General features: G+C 34.2%; 1 protein-coding gene across 2 annotated transcripts in view; it reads right to left on the bottom strand.

The window, feature by feature from the left end:
- Positions 1-11,413, bottom strand: part of LOC112689553 (myosin-G heavy chain) — a 103,786-nt gene extending 92,373 nt beyond the window's left edge. Inside the window, exons 1-2 of one of the 2 annotated variants that reach the window (XM_025563324.1) lie at positions 11,156-11,413; positions 1,021-1,291 (exon numbers count right to left, since the gene is read on the bottom strand). In XM_025563324.1, coding sequence (XP_025419109.1) covers positions 1,021-1,291 — 271 coding nt within the window. In that variant the 5' untranslated portion in view covers positions 11,156-11,413. Of the gene's footprint in view, positions 1-1,020; positions 1,292-11,155 lie in introns of those variants that run through there. The other variant, XM_025563325.1, reaches the window with a different exon arrangement.
- Positions 11,414-13,505: the final 2,092 nt, after the last annotated feature.

Raw genomic sequence — 13,505 nt, forward strand, 5'->3', positions numbered from 1 at the left:
GTATACCATATTGATTCAAATCAAAACTGTATGGTTAAAACGACATAAGAGTAAATGTAATCAAACTCGGTTATCAAATTATTTTAGTATTCAGAAGTAGTTGATAATTTCGTAACGTTGAAACGTAATCTATATATTGAGTTTATGTTATAATTTTAACCTACTTCGCACCAAGACAACAAAACGTTTTTAAAATATAACTGATTATAATCGAACGAGATGGATTACCGGTATTAATTAAAAAAAAAAAAAAACAATAATACTATAATAATTAATTTCCAATAAAACGAATGAACAATTTAGACAAAGTTTCTTGTTTTCATCAATCGAGAAAATACTGCTGACCAATGTGCGATAAAAGTTTTCTAATAATAGATGTATTATTTTAATATAAAATTCAGTGAACCGCAGTTGATTTATTGCTCGCATCGACGACTCGATGATAAAACCGTGGAGTGCATTGTACTACGGATCATGCAGTACGTAATGTCCACTTACTACAAGTAAACGACGCAGTAAAGCAAGTCCTGTAATTATTGTATTCGTGATCCATGCCTTTAGCAAAAGAGGTTTTTGACATTTTAAACGTGATTGCGATTAACCTTAACGGTCACGGTGTGCTAGTCGACACGCAAACATATGAGTAGATGAGTGTATATATAATATAACATAATAACAAAAATGAACCGCTGCATAACGTGAAATTCAACAAGAATGTAGTAGTAATAAAACTATACGTTTCAATGTGTACCTAATAATAATATTCCGTCAGAAACGGTATAGTCCACAAAAACGTTGTACTGCTGCGTGTTCTATTTAAAACCTACGGGTAATACGCGTTTGCGCTTTGACTGCGACAGGTAATGGTTTTTAAACTCAACTAACGAAAGCATACATCTAACGCAACGAATACATTAAAAATGTTAAATCATTCTGTGTCAAGTTTAGAAACCTATTGACCACCGCAACCGTTTCTAGTCATAATAATTGAACGTGTCTACACGTTCTGTAGTAACTGACCTGGATCGCGGCATTGCAAGCTCACGGCTCTGCCCTGGAACTTGCAGAAAAAGTCCGGTCGTATGTTGTAGGCGGCCAAGAAGTGTCGGCACAGCGTGGACACGTCTGCGGTGTCCGCGAACCGATGCAGCTTTTGCGGCTCCGGCCGTGTTCGCGTCCTTGATCGCGACTGGTTCGGCCTCGGTTGTGGCGACGCCGGCCCGTGGAGATGGTCCTCGTAGGTCTGGTCGGCTAACAGTACGGGTTCGTATCCGACGGCGCACGAGGACATCTGGAAAACACGTGCAGCATCTTACAGTGTAAGTATAGAACAGTTGAACGCGAGCGATGCGGAAACGAATTCGAGAAGAATGAACGAAAAACTGTGACAGAAATGTACGATTACGAAAAGTGAAACGGCGCACACGGTGATAAGACGAGACTGAAACGAGTGGGCGAATGGTAAATAATGTAATATTAAAATACGTGGTCGACCGGTCGAAAGCTGCGCGCGAGCGCGTGCGTGCGTGCGTGCGTGCGTGCGCGTGAATCCTAGTGTTTATCCTTGTGCGCGTCGGGGGTAAAGGGTTAATAGGTTACACCCATCGCCGTGTGTACAAAAACGCGCGCGGTTTTTTTTTTTTTTTTTTTTTTTCTAATACGTTATTTAGCGTACGTATCGTTTTTAATAACAGGCTATGATCTCGATGGAAAACTGAAAACCGGTACCGTCACGAACGACGGACACCGGCTACAGAAACGACGAGATTTCACCTCCCGCATAATAATAATACGAGACGCGCGCTCGCTTCGTCTCTGACCAACCGTCGCGCGCGAGCCGTCGCCGTCGTCATCGTCGTCTTAGCCCCGCGTCGAAGTCTCCTCCGTTGTTTCGATCTTGGGCGGCCCGTACCCAGCCATACGGTTATCGTTATTGTTTTTTTTTTATTAATTTATTATTGTAATTATTACATTACTGCACGACTGCACAAGCGCTTATCGAGTTACGAGTTTTTTTTTTTTTTACACCGGATTTATTATATTATTATTATTATTAATATTTCGATTCATCCGAAGTAGCCGGACAATTCGAAACGACGTGTACGCATTAACGTATACTCGTGTGTTTAACGGCCTTGTGTTGAAATTTGTTAAATCTTCAGTGTACAGACACTGACAACTAAGTGTGAATGCTATAGGTTTAAATTTTATTAAACGGTTTGACCAACACGAAGATCATATTTCAAGGTTTTTATATTCCTAAGTAATCAGGTGACTTTTATCCAATCAAAAACCTACGAAATACAAATTTTTATACCACGAATTCATCGTTACATACTTTTTCGTTTTAACACGTGTTGCTTTCTTATATTATGTTAACGATGATAGTATGTGATATTGAATCGTCTATACCATCTTATTGAATATGGTCAGAGTAGATTGAAATTGGAGGGAAACTGCAGTCCTGTAGATAGGGAAAGGTAGAAGGCGATATCGGTATCGGCCAAGTCTCTATGCAAGAGAGTTATGCGAGAGACTATATATAAAAACAGAAGAATCTCATAAAAATCAATAAAATATTTTGAATGTTTCAAATACACTTTGTGTTTATGTTATATTAAAGTAAATGCAGAGTATATTAAATATATATATATATATGTAAGTATATACATTTTATATTATATATTTATAATATAAATATATGCGTATAATATAATGATAATAATTATCAGATAAACGAGGAAACACTGTTAATGATTAACTTGCCACGTTTCAAGTACCTACCTATATTACAATATTAAAAATGAATACGACGACAGTCGTAAATGTGTTGTTAATGTTTATTGTCGTGTGTACAGATTATAGTGAACGCGGTGGACAGTAGGTATAATTAATTGTGATATTATTCTAACTCAAGCTGAGGTTCGGTGTGCACTGATTGAAGATTGTATCCATACATGTCACTGTAGTTGTATATGTAAAAGGGATCATAGGTTAAGCGATGTCAATATTTTTCATTGTGCCTATAATACCTATCTGATTACAAAAAAACCGGTATGTACGTTTTAAATTTAAATAAGTGACGATGGTGTCACGAGAAATCTTATGATACCAAATGTGTTTCAATACGGACGTATGGAACACTACACGAAATGTAATAAAGTAGCTGCATTTCAGTTTCGGATTTTTTTTTATAAAAACCATGTAATCGCGTATAAACACACAGCCACCTAACCCCCAGAGGAAATATACAGGAAAAATACAGTATTACCGCCGTATTGACTCGCAATATTGACTGAACATCCTTTTATACTGTTAAATAGATACAACCAAGCCATTTTATTTATAGTTAATTTCAAACGTTTGTTTAGTATAAGCTAAAAAATTTTAATTTCGCATACCTACCATGTTACTCTTTATAAAGTTGCCAGAACGATAATAATGTAGCAAAGAGAATTTAACTGATATTTGAACATGGACATATTAAAAATTTATGACGATAGTCCATGCTCAGTAAATAGTACTTAGTTGTATATGTAATTTGTTACAATAATAGAATGTAAAAATTATACTTGTTTTTAATACAATCGAAAATGCAAGTTAGTATTCCTGATTCTGTATAACTGATTTCCGGTAGCTTTGTCTTCTGTTTAAATACGGAAATTTATTGTCTAAGATGAATGCATAGTGATGTCTAACTATGCAGTATAGAGTAAAAATAACCGACTTTCACGTGATTTATATTTATTTTAAGCAAATTAATTTCTTCGGACGACTACATGAATACAAACGAGTGTAACATGTACTAATATATTTAATAATATATATCCTCTTATTGCACGATGTTGAGATAACACATTATAACTTTTGATGTATTCTATTGTTACTCCATTAATCATTTAGATACGCATCCTTATGTTGAGCTATTATTAAATGAGTATATTACTTAACGACGTAATAAGTATTTTATTATTCTAACCCCATACATTATAAATTATGATGTATTGACAAAGAGTTATGCGTGTACACGAACAAAAAAGTTCGAAGTTAATAAATTAAAAATTAAAATAACATTGTAGACTACCTATTCTATGGTATAACTATTAATTTCCGTGACAAAATAGCTGCATAGTTTTAAGTCGTTTTCATTGTACTCGTATTGTTAACTTCATTTTTTTCCTACTTATGCGATACATTGAATATGAATATGCTAAAAAATAAATATGATACATTTATATCATTAATATATTTAATGTAGTGATGTGAGGAAACCGGTATATTATTTTGAATAATATGATTTTGTTTTTTAAACATAAATTTATTTATATGATATATAGGAACCTGGCGTGGAAATATATTATCATAACATTTTAGCTCCGCTAGATCTGAGAGAATATTAATAAAAGTAATGTTCTCTGCAAGTATGACTGGTTTATTTGTATTTTTTTATTTGTTGTTGAAATAATTTTATTTAAGGATAAGGCAACCACAACTTAACATTTGTGAAAATTAAACGATTGTTAGCACAATCACAAAATTACTTTTATGAATACATTACGGAACTGGGAATATTAGTCCTTGATTAATATAGTCAAAACTAAGGAACATATACTCGAACGTATAATACGCTTACTTATTCATGATACTATAAAATCTCAAGTGTTTGTTTCTAAACCATCTTTTATAATATATCCATTTACCATGTTTTCAGTGTTTCCAGAAAGGGATATTTTATACTGAATTAATTAAAACAAACGGTTGATTTGACCTTTCAATGTTTGTCATTGGTTTCATGCTAACATGAAATAATTGAAAAATTCATATTAAATTATTAATTTTAAAAGTTTTGTCATATTTATTATAAAAAAGTATACATCATCCTAAAGGAAATTGAAATAGCATTATTATTCAGGACTTAAATGTTATTATAATTTGTTAAATTTCAATTTTGACTTGGCATTCAATCGTGTTCCATTAAGTTTATATAACAAAATATTATGAATTCTCATGGAAAACATTTTTAATTACATATATAAACGTATATTTATAAAAATATAATTAATTTTATATTAAAAAATTTGAATAGATGTAATGAAATCATACTTCATGGTATTGCTATAAACTTTAACTCAGTGGAATACATTGATATTTTTAATTTCTTTAAAAATGTTTTAAATATAAAATCCATTGAAAATATGAGTATTTGATGAATATTAAGAAGTAATAAAAGTATTATGAATATATTTACATAAAAAGAAAAACTAATTCACACTCGAATAAATTTATATTCAAAAGTGATTTTCAAATTTCACAGAATGCGGTTACAATCTATATATATATATTTATTTATTTATTTATTCTGCAATCGTATTATTTTATGTGTATTATTTATTATGTGAATTGTGTAAAAATTAAGCATAAATGTACATTTAAAATAATTGTACAGATATTTTTTCTAAAAAATTAATAAAACCTGTTTAAAGTATTTTTACATCGGTAAAAGATCGTACGTTTGTTAAATTTAATACTTAGCTAGGTATTACTCAATAAAAATATTCGGTTATATTAAATTATTTATTTATTTATACGTTCAAAGTAAGTTTTTGATAAATCCCATAAACTAGTTTTGTTTTAATCACCAGATTTTAAAGAGCCTAATCCCTTAATTTATTCTTTTATTTATTCTTGTTATCAACAATGTTAGATGAACTGTAACAAACGGAATAATAATCTTATGATTAAATGAAATAAATAATTATAATATTTTAATATTCAATACCACTTATATATAATGAATTGCTATAAATAATTTATTTTTGGTGCACAAATTTCACTGATATGGGTTCAATTTAAAGCATATGAATAAAAAAATAATTAATATTTAGTAGACTAGTTGGAAAATTACATAAAATAGTTTTATAAAGATTTAAATTACTTTTCTACATAGTTTTCGTTTAACTTTATAAATTTTTAGTAACGTGTCACGATTTTTTGTACACTCTCCTTAAAAAATGGTATCACTAGTGTGATTGAGACATTGATTAATCCGTTTATAAGTCCCTCATTGTTTCAAAAATGTTGAAATGCAATGGACGATTTCATTTTTGGGAAAATATGATAATCACTTGCTGTGAAATCAAGACTGTTGGGGGAGGATTGATGAAAAACATTCCAATTAAACTCCTCGACTAAAATTGTTTGTGAAGCACCACATCTTTAATAAGTATTCATTGTATTTTGTTTTTCATTGCTCATCTCAACTGATGTAGAGTTTCACAGTAAACTGTCTGTGTAGAGTACATTGAAACATTTCGGAAAATCTTGTAGAAATATCTGAAACCGTATAACGTCTGTTTCCTCGAACAAAGTGGTGAATCACGTATTCGGTCATAATCGATTTGCGCTCTTGGTCCTTTTCATTATGCATATCTGTGAGTCTGATTTTAAATTGTGTACACCAATTGCTCATCACTGTGTTTCTATAAACAGCATATAACCGAAGATGAATTTAAGATACGCCATTTCCTTTCGGCTTGCAAAAAACAAATTACACTTCGCACCTACTAGACAATAGGAGTTAAAATTTTATTCTCAATATTTTTAAGGAAACTATTAGAACATTACTAAAAGAAAACGGTTTAAATTTGGTATATTATAACAGAATAATATACTGGTTGCGATATTCAGAGACATGTCACCGAAATGCCCGTATGTAGTGAATTATAAAACACGTCAGAGGTTGATTTTGAGATAGCCCTCGTATTTATCATATTTATTATATTATATTTATTTCATAATATTAAGATTTTATTATTGACTATCCATTTTAAAATCTAACGGATAATGATATATCATATTTATCACATATATTATTTGGAATACATAAATATACATATTTGATGTAGTTAAAATTAAATAAATGTAGTAAACTCATTCATAATCTGTTCTACTGTAGGTGTATGATTGCACTTCCTTTTTCGATATGTACAATTATTCATAACTTTTGTAAAAATAATTTAGAGAAGAAAGAAATAGAAAATTTTTACTAGTACGCATAAAAGGTACTGTGGAAATTTACGAACTTCAATTATTTTTATTTTTTCATCTTGGGAAAATAATAATAGTTTTTGTACATTGCATTGGAGACTTTATCTCTTCAAATATTTTTGCACAGTGCGCGAGCGGGAGCGCACACAAACATATCACATACCTACGCGAGCAATAGTAACCGTGACGGTTTATACTTTTATATGGTGAGTAATGTTGTCTGTAAGACAAGTGTAGAATGTTTCGTCGAGAGAAAAAAAAAAAAGAGATTTTGATGGCATTTGTTTTATACATGTATGTTTATATATATATATTTTTTTCAATCCCCTTCCAGGACTCCAGTTCTTTCTTTCTCTCTCTTCCCGCACGTACTCGTCATATACGGACGCATAATAATATACATTGGTACAAACATATGATAAAAACAAATCGCATCCGTCTGGCGAAAAATATCGGACGGCAAACAGAAAAACAGCAAAGCAGCTGCGTTGTGTCGGCGACGACGAGGACGAAAGATGAAATGTCGCAGCAGCAGCAACAGCAACTTCGGTTGAAATTTATCGATACCGCGGTTGCTCCCGATGTTGAAGCACCAATTTACAAGAACAATGGAACGAGGAATTGCGGCAGCGTGCAGGTACACGACGTGTGTGCATTGATCGTCATGTGGTGTCTAAAATACCAATAATGCATGTACCCATTGTTTGGGGGACCGCATGTATCCTAATGATGGTTACGTCAAGTGAATATATTGTTACCGCACCGGTATCCGTGTAACCGTGCGTAGGTATTGGTCGTGTACAGGATGGGTGAGTACATTGAATTACATCTTGTGCGCGAAGCAAAAAAAATAAAACTGTTTAAAATTATTGCACATTTTTTATTTATTATTATTATTATTTTTTTTTTTTTTTGCTCCGTTCCCTCGACCCGTAAACCAGTTTTTGATCTGATTTCGAACGATGGTTTATGAGAACAAAATGAAAACCGTCTTAAATTCAAAGTACACTCTCCTTACACATCTCATAATATAACTCATATTATTTTATACCATACCCGACGACCAATTCAGTCCCACTCCCACCCCTACGTGCGCACAACGTCCTAGCATTTTTTTTTTTTTTTGATCTCTATTATGGAATAACGCCCGCCCCAAACGGGGTCGGCCGTCGACGGACGATATTAATGACATTGAGTCTCCTTCGCCGACACAAAAGCCGCCTACAAATTATCAAAATCTTATCGGATTAGAATATCTGAATCCAGTGACCGTATATACACGTAAAATTCCCATCGATCTCACGTTCGAGAAAGCCGTGTGATCGGTCGGCTCTGCCACGTCGTGCCACAATACAAAAACAACAACCCGAAAAACAGTTATTATTGTTATTACTCTCATTATATTATTACCATTTAGGTGTATGTGTATAATACTCACACTTTTTCGGTTAATAAATTCGATAAATGCGCGGAGTCAAATGTAAAATTCGAGTTAATTTGAATGGAGTGATGGAAAAATACTATTTTCATGTAAATATTATTATTATTATTATTATCTCGAAAAGTTTGTGGAATTTAAAGTATTTATAGGTTACAAATATGTAAATGTTGGTCGAAAAAAAGAGAGGCAGACGATTTCGAAGAAAATATTTACTATTACATTACTAGCGAACAACAATATTGCTAGAAAGTTAAAACTTAACAACTTCTCAGTATATTATACAGTAGTCTTGAAATGAAGAAAACAACTAAATAAAATATGTCATTTTCTCATGTTAATTATTTTAAATTTAATGTTGTAGAAAGTTAATTCTATACAATTATAATTTTTTTTTTTCAATTAAAAAAAATAGTTTGGTAAAACAATAATGTGTTGTGTGCGTATATAAAACGGTATAGACTGGTATTTTGTACATGAAATTAAGTTGTTTATTTCCATTTTTCATTTTTTATTAGTATAAATAAGTAAATATTGTAAACAATCAAATATTCAAATAGTAAATAGCTAGGTACAATTATTTTATATTTAAAATATTTATTGAATAATTTATTACCAATAAATTAATGGTGTAGGTATTATTATATTGGATACTAAAAAAAATAATTAAATTAAATTAAAATTTTAAAAATCTATAGTTCTAGCAATACAAATGAGTGAATATAATCAAAGTTGTAATACTCCTAAAGTATTAATCTTTATGCTATTCGATGAATTAACATAAAAAGTGAGATTAATTTATATTATTATCTAAAAAAGTGACATTCTCGATGAACGATGAAGTACAGGAAATATATTATTAGTAAGTTTATATTTATTTATTTATATTTTATGTTTATATTTGGTTTAAGTAAGAGTATTAAGCACAAAAATTACATACATATAATAAATATGTATTGATAACGTTATGATTCGTGACATAATATAATATAAAATCTGTATAAAAAGTGCGCAGAATCCGAGTAAAATTATAAAAGGAAACAAAACTAATTATACAAATTTGAATTATAAATAGTGACATAAGCTAATCACACAACGTTATGAATAATCATAAGTTTTTGTAATACAGTTGTAAAAAGAGCGAGGAAATTAATTAATGAAGAAAGTTTGAAAAAAAATTTAGATATGATACATAATTGTTTAGAAATATTATTATTATTTTTAGTATTAGAAATACTGTCGATTTAAAAAATTATGAAATCATAGATTAGTTAGTAGGATATTTATTTCTTAATCGTAATAAAACATAATTAATTTATGGCAAAACCTTATTAAGAGAAAAAACTGCCAAACGGTGAAGCAATAAACGTATTAAGATACAAACACCTTTTATACGTACATAATATATTATATGCATAACATTTTGGAACTTATATGTCAATATAAATGTAAATCTTTAAAGTTATGTTTCAAGTTCAATGTTTTAGACATTATGTAAAATTAAATAATTTGTCGCTATGTAAGTTACAAATAATTACTGAATAATGAATTCCAATCCAGAATCACAATAAAAGCTTAATGTATGCATGTAGATATAAATCAAAATAATAGAGCTAAATGTATAATTATTTATTCATATATTTATGATGAGAGCTAGAACAAATGGCTTATGATTTGATAGAATATTGAATTGAAACGGTTTTAAGTTATAGTATGTATATTAGTTATGATTAGCTTCAAATAGATAAGAAAATAATATTTTTTGTTTTCTAAATTATAACTACACCGTATAAGATTTTAGATAATTGTTTTTGAAAAAAACCTTATTAAACTGTTCCAATTTAAATTTTAAAAATAAGTTTAAACATAGAGTAGAAAGTGTTACTGGAAGTCAAGGCTCGTGAACTATGATTAAATATTTTTTACAGAACATATCGTGCGCTACTTATGATGTATTATAACCAGCGGTTCCTACAATTGTTTGGGTCACGCATCCCCAAAACATAACAAAATTAATCACGCATTCTAATAAATAATTTTTTATTATTTTAATATAAGCAAATTATTATCGATCAAATTATAAATATATGTTAGTGCAGTGTACAATATAAATATTTGCCTTGCGTCTCCCAAGGGAAGCGTGCCTCGAAGTTTGGGAACCGCTTTATTATATGAGTGCACGGATAATCCTAGAAAAGTTTCCGACTTGATGATTGGGAGCGTACATAAATAACATACTTTCCACGGATCGATGTATACCCGCTCCCGTTAGCAAGTCCTTACTTATTCGCCGGGAGTCGATGGCGTTCAAACGAGACAAAAAGCTCGGAATGGGGAGGATGGATTAATTAGTCGCCTAGAGTACGGGGTTGCGACCCGTCGAGCCTAGGTCTATAACTGTTTCGTTAAGATTGATTTAAATTAATAATGAACAATAATAATACTTAGCACAGCAGATCTGTCAGTCAAACGTTTCGACGTGGTCGTTTCGACATAGCTGCACTCGAATTCGTATGAAATCACATTCGAGACCAAAAACCGTCGGACAATGAATTTCGAAAACTCGCGTTCTGATCGCCGAAATATCATCAAGTCGTGGCGATACCGCGCGAGAAGGAGGGGGGGGGTTAACAACCGAAGATAAAGCACTACGTCGCAAGACTCTCTTACCTGCTACGGGGTCGCGTGCAACAGTTTCCGCCCCTGGACCGTGCTGAGCCTCGTCGTCGTCTTGCCCGGAGTGGAGGGTTTGAAACGAACGCGAAACGACGGGAAAGCGCACGGGACACCGGGCACGATGCGTAAAGTCGACGGGGCGGTGAACGGAAAACGCGGAACACGAGGGCCACCGCCGCCACTGGTTTGTTTGAACGCGCGCGCGCGCCCGTTGAACGTGCGGATCCGGGTGCACACGGTGTGATCGCCGCGGCGCGCGCAAGACTCTTCACGTGTGCGAACAGCCGCGCGCGCCCCCCCGAGACGACGTACGAGGCGGCGGCGAACAGCTGATGGTCCGCGCAGAGCACGTTTCTCCGCGCCGGCCGGCGGTGCGCGTCGAACGAGTCGACTTTTCCGCGCTACCGCACCACGGCGGCTCCGCGCGCAACCGGTTTGTTCGGCTCGCGAGGAGACGCTACCGGCCGTCGACGCCACCATCTGCTCACCGCGCCGCGCCGCGCACGACGTATATAATATAAAGCACACGTACGTCGTCATATTATACATATGGCCGGCGAAAAAATATGGGTTTCTTGTACCGATTCTCGGTACCTCATCTCTCACGTACCCGCACACGCAGTGCGTGTCTACCGTTTTGTCTCGAAAGAAATCTGTAAACTTAACGAAAACACGTGTGGGACAGGGGAGGAAAAAAAAAAAAAAAAACACTTTAACGATATACGCGTGATACGGATCTCGAGTGAGTAAATCATATTGTACGCGATAACTCTAATGTATACCTACGTGGCTCCGCAGCATCAACATTCCCGTCGTAACGCCCGTGCGAAGTCGCATCGCGTGCGCGCACTATTGATTGCATTGCAAACGTGCGTCATCGGGCCGAATCTAGAGAGGAAAACAAGAGTGCGTTTTCTCGTAGCGGATTTTTATTCGAAATCTCGTTGTACGTTATTATTATTATTATTATTATTATTATTATATAGTTAACGATGCGCGCAAATCGAACTGAGATCACGATTATCGTAAAGGTAAAGGGTCTCGTTTACCCTATTCGATAGCGCGCAGGATGGTATTGTTGAAAAAAATTCGCGTGAAGTTTGCGTGACATTGTGACATTGATATCGACCTTGGCTCACTGGTCCGAGTTACTTAGCCGCTTACCGGTTTCGACAAGGATCTTTGTACATCGATCCGGGCTCTTATACTGCACTAAAACTGTTTTTTTTGTCCATCAAAAACCCAGTCACAGTTTTCGGAACGATAAGTTTTTCAACTTCGGTGTTTTTCGGGGTGCAGAAAAACGTTATTTTGCCGAACGACACCGGACCGACGGTCCGTTACGTGTTCGTTTCGCGACACGAACGAGTACATGACACACGCGCTAGGTAAAGCCCGGACAAAACAAATGCGATACCGATCAGACATACTTACGCGGGTGTGGGTGCCGTGCGCAGTGCCGCGTTGACGAGTACGTTCGGTACACGTAACCGGTGCACGTCCACTCGTCGCCGAACGCGCACGTTTACAACTCTGGCGTTTGTTGCCGAGTGATAATGTATCACTTTTGTGGCCATTGAACCCCGACGACAGTGCGCACCACCGCCGCCGACGTCTTACGGTTTTCGAGACGCGCGAGTCTGTTGTTTTTTTTCCTCGCAGTTTTCGTCGCAGAAAACGTGCTCGTGCCGTGAAGCGCGCGGTTTTCACGACCCCTATTGTTCCCGCGCAAGACGTCACGTCCCGGGCGCATGTACTGAAAAGAAAAAAAAAAACAAATAGTAAAAAAATGAAAAAAAAAAAAAAAATAATAATAACATTATCCGCGCGGCGACCGCAATATAATATGTATCTCGTTCCCGGAGACCGTCTCCGTCGCTGAAGCTGCGCGTTATAATATTATTCTGAATTCCTCAACGTCGTGGAGCGTAGATCGTCCGACTCTATCCGCACAGCACCCGGAACACGTTGAAACAATAATGTTTATTATTTAAAACGAATGTTTGTGTGGTTTCGTGTTTTTACACGAGTACGAAGGAGGGCCTATAAACGCGGTTAAAGTTCGAAGGCGTAAATTAATATTGTTCCAGAAATATTGCATTTGAATTATTATTCATGATTTCACGTATCGAGATGATAATTGATAGGACGTAACAATGTTTGAAAAAAGCGTCCGTGGGACGATCATAAATTAGAACCAGGTTGTTCAAAACGTACATTTTTTTTATCTAATGTTTATAATCAACGCATATAAAGTCTTACAAATCGTGATTAATTGGACAACTGCATAGATGATGATTACAGCATACATCGTATACGTATATAGTTACACGAAATCATGTGT

This window comes from Sipha flava, unplaced genomic scaffold (genome assembly GCF_003268045.1).
Source record: "Sipha flava isolate LNK unplaced genomic scaffold, YSA_version1 44_pilon_pilon, whole genome shotgun sequence".
Classification (NCBI taxonomy): domain Eukaryota; kingdom Metazoa; phylum Arthropoda; class Insecta; order Hemiptera; family Aphididae; genus Sipha; species Sipha flava.